General features: G+C 42.4%; 1 protein-coding gene across 8 annotated transcripts in view; it reads right to left on the minus strand.

Annotated features, from left to right (window-relative positions):
* Positions 1–19,387, minus strand: part of ASH1L (ASH1 like histone lysine methyltransferase) — a 194,086-nt gene that overhangs the window by 121,332 nt on the left and 53,367 nt on the right. For all 8 annotated transcript variants that reach the window (XM_027048252.2, XM_053208764.1, XM_027048257.2 and 5 more), the window contains exon 3: positions 5,744–10,301. In XM_027048252.2, the coding sequence (XP_026904053.1) occupies positions 5,744–10,301 (4,558 nt within the window). The remainder of the gene's footprint in view (positions 1–5,743; positions 10,302–19,387) is intronic.

The following is a 19,387-nucleotide window of genomic DNA, read 5'->3' on the forward strand; positions in this document are numbered from 1 at the left end:
TAAAAACTAGGAGTCTTTCTAGCTCCTCCTAGGTGAGCCCCTCTCTTGTCTGCCCCCGAAACATGTTGTGAACATATCTTCAGGAGTTATCAGTCAGTATTTAAGATTTGTTTTTTTAATATTAAAAAAAATAGTTTTAACATTTTTTTTTGACAGACAGGGCACGAACAGGGGAGGGGCAGAGTGAGAGAAGGAGGGAGAGGTAGACACAGAATCCAAAGCAGGCTCCAGGCTCCGAGCTGTCAGCAGAGTCCGAGGTGGGGCTCAAACTCATGAACCATGAGATCATGACCTGAGCCAAAGTTGAATGCTTAACTGGCTGAACCACCCAGACGCCCCACGTAAGATTTTTTTTTTTTTTTAAGAAACTTTTTTTTTAAAGTTTATTTATTTTGAAATAGAGAGAGAAAGAGCCTGCGTACGCACATGTGTGGGAGGAGCAGGGAGAGAATCCCGAGCAGGCTCCATGCTGTCAGCACGGAGCCTGATCCGGGGTCGACCCCGAGAACCATGAGATCATGACCTGAGCCTAAACCAAGTGTCAGATGCCCAACCAACCAAGCCAGCCAGGCACCACTGTTTAAGATTTTAGGTGATCTCTACACACAAAGTGGGGATCGAACCCGCAACCCCGAGGTCGAGAGTAGCATGCTGTACCTACCCAGCAGCCAGGCGCCCCTGGAGCCATGGATAATTATTTGTAAACATGCCTATGTTCTCTGAGTAAGTGTAAATTCCTTCTGGCAGCAAATCACATCTTACTCATGATTTTATTCCCTGCTCCTGGCAAACAACAGACAATAACTGTGGAAGGGATAGCCATCATCATTAATAATTAAAATTAAAAAAAAAAACCATAAAGCTGTGCCAAAACAAACAAAGTTCTGACTTTCAAAGAGATTAAATTAGAAGATACCCCAGGCTTTAGTTAGTAATTTTTTCTTATAACTTTCCTTAACTAAAAATCGTTTTCTCAACTGGTTTTAAGAACTAGGATACGTAACCAGTTTTCATGTCTACTTGAAAAAGTTCCTAGTAGAAAATCAAGACACATTTCTACCCACTTATCAAAAGAGTAATTGTGAAGAAGACGCAGAGGCTCCACGAATTTGCGGATTTGTGATACAATAAAGAATGTATCTGTTCTCTGTCTGATTCTTGGCTTCAAAAACCCTTAGAATTTCCTGAGTGATACAAGGGTCTTTGTTCTGCCAAAGAGCTGACTTAAGGTGGACCCTGGGTAGCCTCAGGGTGGGGCTGCTCACTACAAAGACCAATCACAGGATTAGAGGGCTGAAATTTGGGGCCAGCCCTATCTACAGTGCGGGGGGGGGGGGGGGGGGGGGGGGGAGTGGGTAGAGATAGGGTTCGAGCACACAGCCAGTGATTTAATTAATCATGCCTATGTAATTAGGCCCAATCAACACTCTAGACACAAAGGCCTGGCATTGCTCCCCCGTTGGTGAACACAGTGGTGTGCCGGGAAGGCGACACACCCTGATCCCACAGACAGACACCGGGCAGGGAGACTGTGTGTCCTCCACCCTAGGCCTTGTCCTGGGAATCTCTTCAATTCCTGATCTGCATTCTTTAGGACAATAAAACTGTAATCCTAGGTACAGTGGTTTCAGTAACTTCTGAGTTGTTGTACGAAATCATCAAAACTTGAGGGTTTGTGGGATTGTGGGAAGCCCCAAATTTGCAGCAGTCTAGACAAGAGTGTAGGTGGACTGGGGTCACTGAAACTTGCTCCGGCACAGGAAGTGGGGGCAGTCTTTGAAGGACTTTGCCCTTAAAATTGCAGGGTCTTTCCTCAACTCCAGAAAACTAGCGTCAGAACGGGGACTTCAGAGATCTTAATGTTTTTGTTATTTTTTTTAAGAGGGAGGAGACAAAGTCTTATTCTTAAGGCAGATATTTTCCCACGTTAGACCTGTACCTCCTGAGGACCCTGCAACCAGGCTCACATCCATCCTTTCACCCCACCTCCTGTAGCCGGTCTCCTGGGTGACTTTAGCGTTTGCGCGGCTAACACGTTCAACCACCCTGTCTGTCAGCTCACTTCACTTCCGCCTCGATTTCCCTACCTGTTACAAGCTCCTTCTTACAACTCTTAGATTAGAGGCCTCAAACTAAAATGTTCCTTGGAGACAGATACACACTTCAATATCTGAACTGAGCCAGATACGGCACACCACAAGGAAATGGTGTGGACTGAGACGAATTGAATAGCGCCTGACCCAACAGAGTGGGGGGGGGGGTGCCATTGATGTCATCCAGGAAATGGGAATTGGGGATTAACTTTTGCCAGATGTTCTGCTTTTTATTTTCCTTTCTTTCTTTCTTTTTTTTTTTTTAATTTTAATGTTTATTTTTGAGAGACAGAGCATGAGCAAGGGGAGGGGCAGAGAGGGAGACACAGAATCCCAAGCAGGCTCCAGGCTCTGAGCTGTCGGCACAGAGCCCGACGCAGGGCTCGAACCCACGAACCGTAAGATCATGACCTGAGCCGAAGTTGGACGCTTAACCGACCGAGCCACCCAGATGCCCCTGTTCTGGTTTTTCTTTTAAAGGAAAGCAGATTTCTGAACTTTGTGTGAAATCTCCAGAGTTTTAAGCCTTGGCAATTAATTTTTTAAAAACCTGAAGAGATCACAAATGGTTACAGACAAACCAAAGGGTGATGGCTTTTAACCACTGCTTCTTTATTACTTTTTTATTTCAAGTTTTTATTTAAATTCTAGTTAGTTAGCATACATGGTAAATAACCAATACTTTAAATGGTGCGGTTCCTCAGGGCTGTCTGAGGCCCTGGATTCCGGGTCTATCCCCTCCTTCGGGGAACATCATCCATCACATTGCGACAGATCAACAGACGTATGAACGCAGCAACTGTTTTGTTCCAGTGAAGCAAACCAGCTCACACACAACTGGTAAGCAGAAGAATACCAGGATGATATGGTCACTGAGCAGGCTCACACACGATCTCAACAGAGTGAGCCAGGGAGCACCGCTCCTCGTCAGAGCACCGGCCACAGATCACCCAACACGTGCTTTCCCCAGATCTTCCTGCAAAAGAGCCAAACGAGGACGAGAAACCAGAACCAGCCGTATCTAGCATCACTTCTTTTGTCTCCCAGCGACATGCTTTTGTGTCCACAACTGAGCGGCTCTGACCCTTCTCTAATCCCCTTCTATCAAGTTACCTTCGTCTTTTCCTGAAAAGTTAAATGCTATGTTTACTGTAGTCTTTCTTTCTTTATCAAACAATTTGTCTTTTTAACTGCTGCTGGCATTTCCTAGAATTATTAGTTTTCTTGGTGCTCTGGGTACAAAGTTGCACACATTTTGAGAATCTGCTCCCGACTTTATCTTTTCTAGAAGCCCTTTTATTTTTTGTAAGTGATATTGACAGTTTCTCAGAACCTCATAGTGAAACACCCCTATCTCCAGCCAAAACATCTTTATTGAGCTCAAGAATCAGATCTCCAACTGCCTGCTGTCTGCCCGCTTGAACGTTCTAAAGATGTTCTAAGACATTCCAAAGTTCACGCGTTTTAAAAGAGCAAAGTGTGCTTCCCTACGTACGCCTCCTCCAGGTGGCACCACGCCGACCCCTGCAATGTCCCTGCAGGGGTCTGCCCGCACCACACGCCTCCCCGCCACCACCACCACCGACAGACTGCCAACCTCCCTACAACCAGCTCTCTCCTCCACAAGTGAACGTTCACACACGAGCCAGAATGATCCTTTAAAGAAGCGACTCTAAAATCAGTACTCCTCTGTCTCTTGCCTAAGCCTAGTGTAAAACCTAAACTCTCTGAACACGGTCTGGCTGCTTTCTTCACCCCCAATTCTCGCACCGTCCTGTGTTCCCTGTCCTGCCACCGTGACCCGGCCACCAAGGTCTTCTAATATATTTAGGTATTAGATAGTAAAGAGTATCTCTAGACACTACTCTTTCTCAGCCCAGCATCTTCAAACGTGCTCTTTACTCAAACTTCAGCCTGAAAAGCGGCGGCTTCTCATCCTTCAAGCTTCAACTTTTCATCCTTAGGCTGTAACCAATAACTTTACCTAAACAGGCGCCCCCCTCCCGGTAACGACCCATCCTGACACTGTAGTATTAACTTGACAGCATTTCCCCCCGATTATGCCTTTCCTTGTGAGCTTACCACTCTACTATTGGTCTTGTGTCACTAGGGCTGAAAGTTCACGGGGCCTGACCTCATGTCTTGACGCCAGTTGACTGGAAGAGTGCCACACGTTCTAGACTTTAACAACTAAGTGAGGGAGTCAATGAGTGAGTACAATTGTCTCCCCAGCTAACTGCTGCTCGGCCTTCAGGTAACAAACAGTTTAGAGTCACCTTGTCACGGACGGCTTGCTGAGTCAGGCCCCCTTCCACCCTCCGTGTTTTCTTTTCTTTTTCTTGCTTGAACGCTCTGATCACATCTCTAATGACATTTAACATGTACATTTTTGTTCATCGCCTATCTCCTCCTCTGTAAGTCCCATGAGAACAATGTATTTGTGTGCCTTATTCCTCACAAGAGCCCACAAAGTAGAGTGCCTGACAAACTGATACTCAGTGACTTATTCATCAAAAATTTGCTGAATGAACCTAATTAAAACTTAGGAATTTTTCTTCTCTTTATTACATGGTTAGAAACTAAAGAATGCTCAGTTTCTCAACAAAAATGGCTTTTTCAAAATTTCGTGAATAATGAACATCATAAGCAAAAACACATTAGAGGGGTTTATCATTTCCTATAATGCCTAAGTTTTTAATCTTTTGGGGAATGATTTTACCAATTAACATCTGCGCACTTACAATGTGCAAATCACTTCAATACACACATTATAATCTCATTTACTTCTCACCATAACCCTATTGTTACCATTTTATAGGAAGAGGTATGGAGGCTTAGAGAATTGACTTGGAGAATGTGATGCAATTTATAGATTTTTTCCCCTGAAAAGTACGCACAAGCACACATACACGATTGTACTTATAACTCTAGAGAGGTTCCGCAGACTTCCTAGAGTTACCTACAACCAAACCCCCAGAGCTGAGATCTCTGATAAAGACCTTCTGACTCACAGATGCCTTCTTTCTACATGAATGGGCAATGCTTCCACTTTCTTGTTTCCTATCTTTGTTTCAGGTCTTACGAGCTTTGCAGGTGTTTCAAATGTATCATGCAGATTTGTTTTATGTCATTTCATATGCGACTGAAGCAGCTTTTGTGAGGATACCTAGAGATCACTCTGCAGAATGAAGTCCCTTTTACGACATTGATAATTTTGAAAGCCTAGATTTTTATTATGAGACACACTGGGTTGACATTTCTTCCTGTAACATAAACTCACTTATAATTATTAGATTAGAATATACTAAAAGTCCTGCACAGCTGCCAACACCACCCATGGGCCATTTCTCCCTAAAGAAACTGTAACCGCCTTTTTGCGTAAGAAAGAAGAATCATTTTTCCTGGTTTCCAAAACTTGAGTGTTGTTTGTTTTTGTAACGGTACCTCTTCTCAAAATTCAGCGTTAATGCAGAGACAGGCCTTATCTTACTTCTCACATGTACCAAAAACAAGAATGCTGAAGATACCATGCCACATCTATTTATACAAACCAAACCGTTAAGAGTTCACATACACGCATCAGGCAACCTGAGGGCCAAGTCCTCTCCTTTCCCAACACAAACAACAGGCAGCGAAGGAGCCCTCCTTACCTGTCGCGGTCTGCACTGCCCTCTCGCCGGAAGGCAGTGGCTCCTTCCTGTGAGGCCGAGTGAGCGAAGTGTCCTGTGCAGAAAACAGTCCAGGACTGTCAGCTAGTCTCTTCCGGCCGCTGGAGTTCGGGTTGGGGACTCGGCAGCTGCCTATTGCACTTGTGAAAAGGTTTGTATGCTCATCGCTGCTGGCCGGGTCAGAGCTGGGAGTGAACCCTCCCAGGGATAAGCTCGGAGAACTCTCTGAACAGTCGATCTGTAAAGGTGTTTGCAATCCCAAAGCCAGTGGACTAGATTCGGAAGGCTCTCGGTGGACCCACTGTTCTTCTCGATTTATTAAGCTTTTCGAAGGAGAGAGATGAGGGCAGGACATATGACATCGGTGCTTTTCCTTATGCTTGTATCGCTCTCCAACAGTTTCCTTCCCAAATCGATAGCGTTTCAAGGACTCCAAAACAGATCTGGAAGAGCCGGCGTCCATGGAAACCTGGGGTTGCTCAGAAGAGCGGTGTTCTCTGTGCTTGTGACGGTGCCTATGTTTGTGCTCGACCATCCAACCATAGGCCATCTCGGGAGGGACGCTAGGGTAGGTGCTCATGGAAAGGAGAGGAGTCCTGCTGGTTGTGAGAAAGGCCTCCTGTCGCAGTAGCTTATGCTTTTTCTTATGGTATTTGGTGGGGTTGAGAAGTAGGTGACCAGCATGCATGTAGGAAGGAGGTGGAAGCGGAGGAGTGAAAGAAGGAGACGGAGGAGGGTAGAGAGTGGGGGGGTACCTTCCATAGTAACCTAGTCCCAGGGGAGTGGCTGTAAGGGGTGACGGAGAGTAAGGCATGCCGTAGGACGGATAGAATCCTGTACCGGAAAGAGGAAAACTAAGGCTGTGCATGAAGGGCATTTCGGCCATTGCCTCCCTCATCTTAGGGGGTCTCCCTCTCTTCTTTTTTAAGTCAGGTTTTCGAATGTAGTGCAAAGGGTCCAAGGGGAAAGAAGGATGTGTATAGAAGCTATTAAAGTTGATGCGAAAAATAGTGGGCAGCAGGTCTCGGGGGATAAAATGATGACTTCGATGGGTGATTCGAATTTCACTCAGACGACTTATCAGTTCCTCCAGATCTGCAATAAAGTCTGGATCCTGTCTGCTTCGGAGCTGGGGGTATTTCTTTTTCCGTTTTCGTTTCTGCCTCTTCGTCTTGTCATAGCTGAGGTAATCGTGATTCCTGCGCTTACATTTGTGTTTATGTTTTTCTTTAAGACTGCTCAGGACTGTAGAGGTTTCCGGGGGAATCAGAGAAACATGTTCAAAAGAATGCCGCCTCTTTTTCTGTCCACAAAACTTCTCTGCTCTGTCCGAAGTGCTGTTATTATCGGTGCCGATTCCACTATCGCTGGGAATGGTCTCGTCGCTGTGAGACTCACTAATGGGAGAAGGAGTGGCCTCCTTCAGGGAGGTGAGTTCACTTAAGTGGGAGGGAGAATTCGGCAACAAAGTAGGAGGAGACAGTCGCCTCCTCCCCTTTGAGGCCTTCTTCATTGCAAGCGTCTGGATCATACTGCCCTGTCTGGAGTGTAAATGCAGATAGGGCACTGAGCTGGGTTCCACGAAGCCCGCGTCACTGCTCACAGGGCTCTGACCGCCACTAGTCCCAGAAGACTGGGAGCACACAGGTGACGGGAGAATCTCTGACCCACTAGCAGAGGAGGGCAGCAAAGGGGGAAGGATCTGTCCTAATGCCGAGCCAGCTGCCTGCTGAGCAGTTTGCTCAAGGACAGCAAGGCTGGTAGGGCTACCAGAAAGAATGCCGTTTAAGACCGTTTTTGGTTTTCGACCCCTTCTCTTTCCTATGTAAATGGTTCCTTTCTTGCTGACGTTTATCTGCTGGCCCAGTTTAGAGCCAAACGTGGCGGCAAGACTGGACACTGTATTATGGAGTTTGGATTGCACTTTCCCTTTACTACTTGATTCTACGGAGCTTGACAGAATCTGATTCAGCAGTTTCTTCCTCTTCAAAGTCTTCATTTTATTTATTTTGCGGATAATTGTTTTCATTAGCTGTCCGTTGTTTCTCTTGGTCATTTTTTTATCTGGATCCCTCTCTAGGTCACTCATGCTGCAGACAGCGGGCCTGTGCCTGTCGTCCAGATCGTCTGGGTCCTGAAGCTGATCCTCACTCTCAAAGAAATCACTGCTGCTCCGATGGTTATCGCTTTCAGACTCCAGCTTGCTTGGACTTTCGGTGGCAACAAACGGAGCCACGGATAGTACAGGCGGCTTCATCTTGACTGGTGACCTCATCTGCCTCTTCGGTCTGCCTCTCTTTTTCGGAAAAGGAGACACAGAGAGACTTTGCTTGAAGGAAGGAATTTCGATTTCTGGCTGTAAGATCGGGGGTTCCTGTTCTTCCTTAGACTGCAAAGAAAACACTTTAGAGGCAGGGATTTTTAAAGTCCTCTTAGGTGGCCCTTCCAGTTGAGGCATCTCCTTAGCTTTAGGTCTTCCCCTCTTGGGCTTATAAATGTCAGACAAAAGGTCACTAGAGACACACATACTGGAGGAGAGCTTGTGAGTAGCAAAAGCCTTGTGAGCGGGTTTTTCGCTATCAGTTAGGAGAGCAAGAGACGGGGCCGTGGCCTTGCTCAGCTTTGGCAATCGGCGTTTCAGGAAGTCATGATCTACAAACGAAGATGGTCCGATGGTTTTCATAAACTTGGCTGGCTCAGAATTACTACCTGATAGTGAGCTACACGCAACATTCTTAAAAAGCTCTGATCTTTCTAACTCTAGCCCTTTGGGAGACCGGCACGTGCTTCTCGCCACCACTTTAGTCCACCGAGGTTTCCTTCCTTTCCGTTTTTTCAATGGTTTCGACTGCAAACTTGTGCCTAGGCTTTCAGCCACTTGGCAGTGTTTGTCCGACGCACCTACTGCACCAAGTTTTAGAAAGGGCTTGTTACTAAATAAACTAGTGAAGTTAACAACCGAAGGGGTAATTGCGTGAATACTGGAGTCGGAAGTCAAACTTGGCTTTTTTCCCAGGGAAGAGCTTATTCTTGGAATATCTAGATGCGCGGTTTTTGAATCAGTTAGCTCTTTATCAATCCCTTTACATTCGATGTTCATGCTGTGACCCACGGACCTATGACCGATGTTCAAGTGGGTACTTTCAGGAGTAAACTGGTTCTTTCCAACAGATTCAGAAATTTCTTCCATTAATTCTGTGGAAGGACTTAGCAGCAGTGGATTAGGGGCCAGCTGTGAAGTTTCAGGGGGACTTCTGGTGAGAGGGTTGACAGATACGGTGGGCGATGGGGACGGGAGACTGCTCTCTCCTACCGCGCTGAACGGGGATTTTGCTGTGGATGCGTCTGAAGCAGCTCCCATCTGAAAGTCCGGAGAAGTGCAGTACACGGGAGGTTGCTGTTCGTGCTTTGAGGGCTCATAAGGCCCCCTGTCACTGGAAGAGAAGCTGTCTTGCTGAATGCGTGCTCCTTCGCTGAACATTTCTTTCTCCAAATTCATGATTTCTTTTCGAGCTGAGAACTTTTCCAATATGCTTTCTTTACTCTGCCGTACAACATTCTTCTCAAAAGTTTTGCTGGTGGTGCTGTCTTTCAGGGATTCAGAAAGTTCCTGGCTTTCATGACTACTGATGTTTGTACTACAAGAAGCCTTAAGTGGTTCCTGAGTGGGGAGCAGTGCTTCGGCTTTAAGGTTTATGGCATCTTTACTGACCAGGCCTGCCACAGAGCAACTCACCAGTCTCTTTCCCATGTCCTTGTTAACTAATCCCATTGCTGAATTTGCTACAATCTTCTTTGCACAGTCCTTGGCCACTAGGCCGACAGTAGAACTCAACTTCTTTCCCAAGTCTTTATTAACCAGCCCAACCACAGTGCCAAGTCCTAACTTCTTTCCAGAGTCCTTGTTCACTAACCCTGGAACAATCCCAATTCCTAGCTTCTTTCCTGAATCCTTGCTCAGCAGTCCTACTGTAGTGACAGTTCCTGGCTTTCTGCCCAAGTCTTTATTAATGAACACCGCCGTAGTGCCCGTTCCTAGTTTTTTCACAGAGTCCTTATTGACCAATCCTACCGTCGCATTAAACACTGGCTTTTTCCCAGGATCTTTAGTTACCAATCCAACTGCTGTGCTGATGGCTGGTTTTTTTATTAAGTCCTTATGTAGTATTCCAGCTACAGAGCCAACGCCTGCTTTCCGGATCAAATCTTTGCTAACCAATCCCGCAGCAGTGCCAGTTCCCAACTTCTTCGGTTTAGTCTTGGAAGACTTAGAGGGAGGGCAAGTTGCGATGAGCTGTGCCAACTTCTCTGTTACACTCGTTCCTCCATTAAGTAATGCTCGGTCCTTTAAATCAGGCTCCCGGCTCCCAACAAGAGTAGATGATGTTGCATTAATGTAATCTGTCATTTCTGAGTGTACTGGAGACAGCTTCTTCGACAAAGGACTGTTTTCTCCCTGTGAATGAAGACGGATGCCTTCTTCGGATTGGCACTCAATGGCTGCAACATCACCTGCTTTCTTGTACAACTTTGAAGGGTCCTAAAATTTGAACAAGAAACAGGTTTCAGAGAGAGTAAACCTTGTATCACACTTCGGTTGAGCATTAAAACTGAACAACCTGACTGATCACATATCAGATAAAACATAGGCAAGAGTGCTTTATTTAAAAAGGTTTATTTAAAAACCTAACTAATGTTAAACACCATGTCACCATATAGGAGTTCCTCTGCTGCTGTATCAGAGGCTAGCAAAACGTTACCTGTGCTGACTCTCAACCACACACACTTATATATTACTCAACATTTAAAAATAACCTGATTTTTTTGACATTGTTTGAAAATGGCAAATTAGCAATCTACTCTTACCTTACTTTAGACTGAACATTTGCATACAAACATCCTATTTTTAAAAAGATAAGTATTGTTAGTTACAATAACCAATGGCACTCTTTTAAAATAATAGTTCACTGGGGCGCCTGGGTGGCTCAGTCGGTTAGCTACCTGACTTTGGCTCAGGTCATGATCTCCCGGTTCGTGAGTTTAAGCCCTGCATGGGCCTCCCTGCTTTCAGCGCAGAGCCCACTTTGGATCCTCTGTCTCACCCTCTCTTTGCCCCTCCCCCGCACGCATTCGCTCTCAAAAATAAATACACGTTAAAAAATATATATTTAAAAATAAAATAAAATAATTGTTCACTGCCTACCTCCTTCATTGATAGCAAAGATTTCAAACCAGTGCTGTACAACCCCTAACCTACTTCCACTCCTTTAACTCATTCTCAATTATAGTTTATTTTTATTTTTTCAATGTTTATTTATTTTTAAGAGAAAGAGCGCAAGTAGGGAAGGGGCAGAGAGAGAAGGAGACACAGAATCCGAAGCAGGCTCCAGGCTCTGAGCCGTCAGCACAGAGTCTGATGCAGGGCTTGAACCCACGAACCGAGCCCAAGTTGGACGCTTAACCGACTGAGCCACCCAGGTGCCCCTCAGTTATAGTTTTGAAAGAACAGTCAAGTTCTCTCTTAATGTGAGAGGAATAAAAAAGACAGTAAAATACATTCACATTTTCTATACAATGCACTTTTATATAACATTTAGGGGGCATCTGGGTGGCTCAGTTGGTTGAGCATCTGACTCTTGATTTTGGTTCAGGTCATGATCATGAGTTCGAGCCCCAAGTCAGGCTCTGTGCTGACAGTGAAGAACCTGCTTGGGATTCTCTCTCTCTCCTTTGCTGTCTGCCCCTTCTGTGCTCATGCTTTCTTCCTCTATCTCTCTCTCAAAATAAATAAATAAACTTGAATAAAAAGATTTGTATCACATTTTGGAGTTGGAAGTAACTTTTAGGTCATTAACATAAATTGTTACCCAATTCATGAATTCTCACCATATACTTCACAAGTGAATTAATTACTTCACACAACAATCTGTTTTACTTTTGGATAACAATTAAAGAGTTCTTTTTTTTTTAGAAAAGCAAAGCTGGAGGCATCCCGATTCTGGACTTTAAGCTACATTACAAAGCTGTAGTGATCAAGACAGTATGGTACTTGCACAAAAACAGACACGTAGATCAACGGAACAGAAAAGAAAACCCAGAAATGGAACCACAACTATATAAGTCAACTAATCTTCAACAAAGCAGGAAAGAATAACGAATGGAAAAAAAGACAGTCTCTTCAGCAAATGGTGTCGGAAAAAACTGGACAGCAACATGCAGAAGAATGAACCTGGACCACTTTCTTAGACCGCACACAAAAGGAAATTCAAAATGGATGAAAGACCTAACCACGAGACAGGAAACCATCAACATCCTAGAAGAACACAGGCAGCAACCTCTTTGACCTCCGCCGCAGCAACTTCTTACTAGACACGTCACTGGAGGCAAGGGAAACAGAGGCAAAAATGAACTATTGGGACCTCATCAAGATAAAAACCTTCTGCACAGCAAAGGAAACAATCAACCAAACTAAAAGGCAGCCTACAGAATGGGAAAAGATATTTGCAAATGACATATGTGATAAAGGGTTAGTATCCAAAATCTAGAAGAACTTCTCAAACTCAACACCCAAAAAACAAATAATCCAATTAAGAAATGGGCAGAAGACATGAATAGACACTTTTCCGAAGAAGACAGACAGATGGCTAACATGCATGAAAAGATGCTCAACATCACTCATCAGGGAAATACAAATCAAAACCACAAGGAGATACCACCTCGCACTTGTCAGAATGGCTAACATTAACAACTCGGGCAACAACAGATGTTGGGAGAGGATGCAGAGAAAAGGGAAACACTCATACACTGTTGATGGATGTGCAAACTGGTGCAGCCACTCCGGAAAACAGTCTGCAGGCTCCTCAAAACATTAAAAATAGAACTACCCTACAACCCAGCAATTACACTACTGGGTATTTATCCAAAGGATACAAAAGTACAGATTTGAAGGGGTACACATGCTCCCCAATGTTTATAGCAGCATTATGAACAACAGTCAAATTATGGAAAGAGTCCAATTGTCCAATGACTGATGAATGGATAAAGAGGTGGTATTTGTATGTATGTGTCTATATATTAAAACATACACATATATAAACTTATAAATATATACATACAATGGAATATTACTCAGCCATCAAAAAGAATAAAAGACTAGAATCTTGGGGCGCCTGGGTGGTTCAGCCAGTTAAACGTCTGACTCGTGATCTTAGCTCAGGTCTCGATCTCAGGGCCATGACTAAGCTGCGTGTGTACTTAAAAAAAAAATAATAATAACTGAATCTTGCCATTTGCAATGATGTGGATGGACTAGAGTATATTATGTACGCTAAGCAAAGCAAGTCAGTCAAAGACAAATACCATATGATTTCTTTCATATGTAGAATTTAGGAAACAAAACAGATGAACATATGGGAAGGGGGAGAAAAACAGAGAGAAAGATAAGAGACTCTTAATGATAGAAAACAAACTGAGGGTTACAGACTGAGGGAGGGGGGTGGGGGGATGGGATAGATGGGTGAGGGCACATTAAGAGGAACACTGGGTGTTGTATGTAAGTGACGAATCACTGAATTCTACTCCTGACACCAATATTACACAATATGTTAATTAACTAGAATTTAAATAAAAATTTTGGGGAAAAAAAGTCTAAAGAAATAAAAAAGATTTATTTAAATCAAAAATATGAACTTCATCTGACACTGTCAGGGAAAACAAATAATTTTTCTCCCATGTTTCAACGTAGATTTTCTTGAACAACTGAAGTATAATTGATGTAAAGAGTTCTTTTTAACCATGAAATAAAAATAAAGACTTGAACAAATGGAAATACATACTGTGTTTGTGGATAGGAAGACATAAGATGACAATTTTCCCAAAACAAATTTATAAATTTAATGCTATCCCAATAAAAATACCACCAAAATTTCACTCAGGAGTAAGAAAAAATATAAAACTCTTTTGAAAAATTAGACAAGCAAGAATAACTAGCAAAATCTTAAAAAGAAGAAAAGCAGGGGTACAACTGTACCAAATGTAAAATTATTTTTTAAAGCTTCTATCGTTAAACAGTACAGAACTTACACACAAAAAGACCGAAGAACCAATGGAAGAGGGCGAACAACAAAAAACAAATTCAAGCATACCCAGACATGTACCGCATGTAAAATGGTGTAATTTCTATAGAAGGGAAATGGGTAATAACTAGAATACCATATGCATTTAACTACAGGAACCCCACCAGTAGGAGATCAAATCCCTACTGGATTAGATTTTTGCCAAGATACGCTGGCAAAAATATAACAGCTGCAGAAAACTATAAAATGTACCACTGCTTTTTAAGATTTTAAGTAATCTCTATATCCAACGTGGGGCTCAAACTCACAACTCTAAGGTCAACAGTTATACTTGACTGAGCCAGCCAGGCACCCCCTACCACCATTTTAATAGCAAAACTCTAAAATAATTATCTACAGGAGAGTGGCTGATTAAACCAAAGGAATGTGTATAAGAGAGTACTATGAAACTGCAAAAAAAAAAAAAAAAAAAAAAAAAAAAGCCCCAAAAAACAAGACCCCAAAAAAGGAGGGACCAACCAACTGCTGTGTGATCCTCTTTAAGAATACGATGTTAAATGAAAGAAAGAATTAGAACAGTGGCTATAAATATACCACCTTACATATAAAGAGGAATGTGAATATATACACGTATCTGATCACATTAAACATGGAAGGAAAAAACCGAAAGATTAATAAAAATGGTGACCTACAAGGGGAGGAAAGAGGCCTAGATGTCAGACTTCTCTGCATCTACTTATGGTTCTGACTTTGCAATTAAGTACTTTAAGTATTTAAGAAACAAAATTATATCATATAGAAAAATATTCCAAATCTCTAAATATTGAAAACAATGTAAACAAATATATCTATCAAATTAAGTACATAGCTACATGGAAGACGATTATTTTGAATTGCTTTATAACAGTCTTTGGACAATACATTTTAAAGACAAAATGATATCCACAAGAAATCTTAAATTCCATCCAGGGAGACTGATATTAGTGGTAATATTGGTATAATTACTTTGAACCTAGATAGATGGATAATTGATAGATATATAGATCAAATATGTTACTATGTGAATGTCATTAGGAACCAATTTTTTTTTTTAACGTTTATTTATTTTTGAGACAGAGAGAGACAGAGCATGAACGGGGAAGGGTCAGAGAGAGGGAGACACAGAATCTGAAACAGGCTCCAGGCTCTGAGTGGTCAGCACAGAGCCCGACGCCGGGCTCGAACTCACGGACCGCGAGATCATGACCTGAGCCGAAGTCGGCCGCCTAACCGACTGAGCCACCCAGGCGCCCCTAGGAACCAAATTTTTGTAAGAAAAAAAAGGAGACACAATATAAAACCAAAGAGATCAAAACCCCTATAATTTCAAGTTGAAATATTAGAAACGTACAAAGTCTTTAACACACACCCACACTTTCCCCCTTATCTCTATCAAACTGCCTAAATAACAATGAAAATCCAGTAGCAATGAACACCTCTAATACCCAGGACTGTGGTCTCTACCTATCACTTCCCAGTAAAAGGGGAGGAACCAGGGTTCCCTGAAGAACAGACTACATCCAAGTATTAGATAGGAAATGTAGCACAAGAGGATCCTAGTGATGGACGTAAATAGATCTCTGAACTTGTACTAGTCACTCTACTCTTTAATTTGAAATTTACCACAATGAAATGTGTTTATTAAAATAAGTTCTTCCTAAGGGGCGCCTGGGTGGCTCAGTCTGTTGAACATCTGACTTCAGCTCAGGTCATGATCTTGCGGTCCGTGGGTTCGAGCCCTGTGTCGGGCTCTGTGCTGACAGCTCGGAGCCTGGAGCCTGCTTTGGATCCTGAATCCCTCTCTCTGCCCCTCCCCCGCTCATGCTCTGTGTCTCTCTCCCTCAAAAATAAATCAACATTAAAAAAAAAAAAAATTAAAGTAAGTTCTTCCTAAGAGTGATGTAAAATCTGCCTTTCTGCAACTATCACTTACTGGTCTGAGTCTCACCTTCTCAAATCACATAGAATAAGTCTAATTGCTCTGCTTTCCAGCAGCTTTTCACCCATGTGATCTCAACCACACAGTCAACCTTCTGCCCCAAATGGCTTCACTTCTTTCTGGTCATTTTCTGACGGACGCGTTTCAGTTTCTCAACACTCCTCTTTACTTTATGGCAACTAAAGGAGAACACAATTCCACCAATAGTTGATCACCTCAGAATTAAGGAAACTTAATTATCTCTTTTGGACTAGACTCTTACAATTTTGCCCAAGGGGAAAATGACTTTTTTTTGACAGTCTCCTGTACAATTTATAAATACTAAGCTTGTGATTAAACAAACCCCTTACATTTTCCTCCCATTTTACTAAGAAACAATAGGCTCATTCTGTACGTTCATAGTTACTTTTCAAAACTTAACAATTAAGAGGCTTTATAAAGTACTTTGAAATATATTTGTATCTGAAAACTACATTTCTTTTTTATTTTGTTTTGTTTTTTATTTTTTAAAATTTACATCCAAATTAGTTAGCATATAGTGCAACAATGATTTCAGGAGTAGATTCCCTAGTGCCCCTTACCCATTTAGCCCATCCCCCCTCCCACAGCCCCTCCAGCAACCCTCAGTTTGTTCTCCGTATTTATGAGTCTCTTCTGTTTTGTCCCCCTCCCTGTTTTTATATTCTTTTTGTTCCCCTTCCCTTATGTTCCTCTGTTTTGGCTCTTACAGTCCTCCTATGAGTGAAGTCATATAATATTTATCTTTCTCTAATTTCACTTAGCTAATTTCACTAATAATACCCTCCAGTTCCATCCACGTAGCTGCAAATGGCAAGATTTCATTCTTTTTGATTGCCGAGTAATACTCCCTTGTATATATACACCACATTTCCTTTATCCATTCATCTGTCGATGGACATTGGGCTCTTTCCATACTTCGGCTATTGTGGATAGTGCTGCTACAAACATGGGGGTGCATGTGTCCCTTCCAAACAGCACACCTGTATCCCATGGATAAATACTCAGTAGTGCAAATGCTGGGTCGTGGGGTAGTTCTATTTTTAGTTTCTTGAGGAACCCCCATACTGTTTTCTAGAGTGGCTGCACCAGCTTGCATCCCCAGAAAACTACAACATTTCTAATGTTAAAACTTACCTGTAAAAATCCATCTTGTACAAACTGAGACTATGTACAGTGAAGTGGATAAAGTTAACAACAGTGAACGGAAGGAGCCAGAACAAATGTTTATGCTGTATAATCCCATTCAGGAGGCCCCGGGGGGCTCAGTTGGTAAAGTGTCTGACTCTTGATTTCGGATCAGGTCACGATCTCACGGATTGTGAGTTTGAGCCCCACGTCAGGCTCTGTGCTGACAGCGTGGAGCCTGCTTGGGATTCTCTCTCTCTCCCTCTCTCTGCCCCTTCCCTGCTCATGCAACACTCTCTCTAAATACATACGTAAACTTGAAAAAAAAAAAAAAAAAAAGTCAGGAAAACAGTCCCCCGTGGTATGAGGCAGCGTGGCGTGGGCGGCAGTGAAAGGGAAGGAGCATGAGAGGGTTTGACAGGTGCTGGCAGTGTTGTAGCTCTTAAACTGAACACCGGCCAGAGGGGGTACTGTGGACTGTGAAGATCCATTGAGCTGTCACACGATTTATGTGTGTTTATACTTCAATAAAAGTCATTTTAAAAATTCTGCCTAAAGTGGAGACATATACAGTTCCCATATCCTGCTAAAGGACTGTACTCAAGTCTGGGTTTTGTGTCTGTCAGAAATATTAACTAAAATCAGCCTAAAACACTATCCCACAGTAAACGGTCAATGATGAAAAGAGAAGAAAAAAGATATACGCAGATAATTTAGTTTTGGTTTCAAAGATCTCTTCTTCCAAATTCTGCCACTGGATAAAGTGAGTCAATGAGATTATATTAATAAGACAATGCAAAACTACCTATGGTGCTGGTGGTAGTAGTCTCTTACATTCCTAAGAACTTTTTAAAATGACAATTGGTCATAAGGAGGGTCATTTTTAACAGAGTATATTATATGTTCGGCAACAAAAAGGGTATCTTATCAAAACGTCCCATTAGGCATATAATGTTTTTCAACACAAAAATAGCTTTACTCCAAATATAAAGTTAGGCTTATTTTAAAAAGTGACAAAAGTACTACCATCCATGGATAAACACTTTTACATTTCAGATCTTTCCATCACATGCACAAAAACACATGTACATCCTTGTATAAAAATGGTCCAAAAATGCTTTTTGTTTTGTACCTTGGTTAACTTAAATGCTACAAGAAGACACCTTTCTGTGCAAACAAATCACGAATTAGACTACTGATTCAACGGTTTCACAACAGTCTGCAGTTCATTAAATCAACCTACTTGCTGCTTTTAAAATAACTTCTGGTTATTTATTATTATAAATAGTATATGATAAACATCCAATTACATAAATCTTTGCTATTGTCCAATTATTTCCCTCAGAGAATTGTTCGGTCTAAAGGTATAATATATAGAATAAATAGTTACACATGTTGACCAGCTATGCACCAAAGGGGGGAAAAATTATTTCAAAGGGAAAAAAAAAGTTCATTACAAAAATCCAGAATGGGGGTGTCTGGGTGGCTCAGTCGGTTAAACATCTGACTTCAGCTCAGGTCATGATCTCGCGGTCCGTGAGTTCGAGCCCCGCCACGGGCTCTATGCCGACCGCTCAGAGCCTGGAGCCTGTTTCAGATTCTGTGTCTCCCTCTCTCTGACCCTCCCTCTCTCGTGCTCTCTCTCTCTCAAAAATAAACATAAAAAAACCCAAACAAACACAGAATGTATAAAACAATACATTTCTACAACTCAAGATAATACTTTATGATGTGTGATATTCCATACTGTTAGGCAATGCTTCTTAGAGCAGAAACAACAATACCATCTGATAGCCTGATCCTGATAATTCTGAAACTAAACACTGCCAATTCGGGTGATTTGATTACAGCAATCTTCAAAAATTTTACTATCTGCCATTTCCTGTTCTAGTAAGTTCATGGAGCTCTCATTTCAAATGCCATTATTTCTAGGATTACTTACTATTTAAGTTCATTTTCAAATCTACTTGTTATTGTCCTGTTTTTATCAAATGGCTTTTTGCCCACTTTACACATTTAAACCCCCTCCAGGGGGTCCCCACGCTTACAGTTCTCTGGTTGTAAAGGCCACGTGTTCCTGTGCTAACTTCCCTGCTGCGGGCCTGGGCTCCCGCACCGGCCGTACTGTTTTCTGTCTATGGCTTACATTAAGCCATGTGAGTTTTCTGGTGAGACATCAATGTTCTAAGTGTGAAGACAAGCCTTTTTACTCCCACTGTCAGTGCTTCAGATTTCACAATCTACAATTTTTTTTTTTTTTTTTTTGCATTTCTATTTACATTTCATTTATTACCTGTTATTGGGAACTTCTGGTGACATGACTTTGCTGGCCGTGTGTACTTCTTCAGCACTGAAACAACTGTTAAAAGGTCCTGGTCCACATTATCTTTCTAAACTGTGGAGTTTATCATTACTGATTTAGAAGAG

The sequence above is a fragment of the Acinonyx jubatus genome, chromosome E4 (genome assembly GCF_027475565.1).
Source record: "Acinonyx jubatus isolate Ajub_Pintada_27869175 chromosome E4, VMU_Ajub_asm_v1.0, whole genome shotgun sequence".
NCBI classification, from domain to species: domain Eukaryota; kingdom Metazoa; phylum Chordata; class Mammalia; order Carnivora; family Felidae; genus Acinonyx; species Acinonyx jubatus.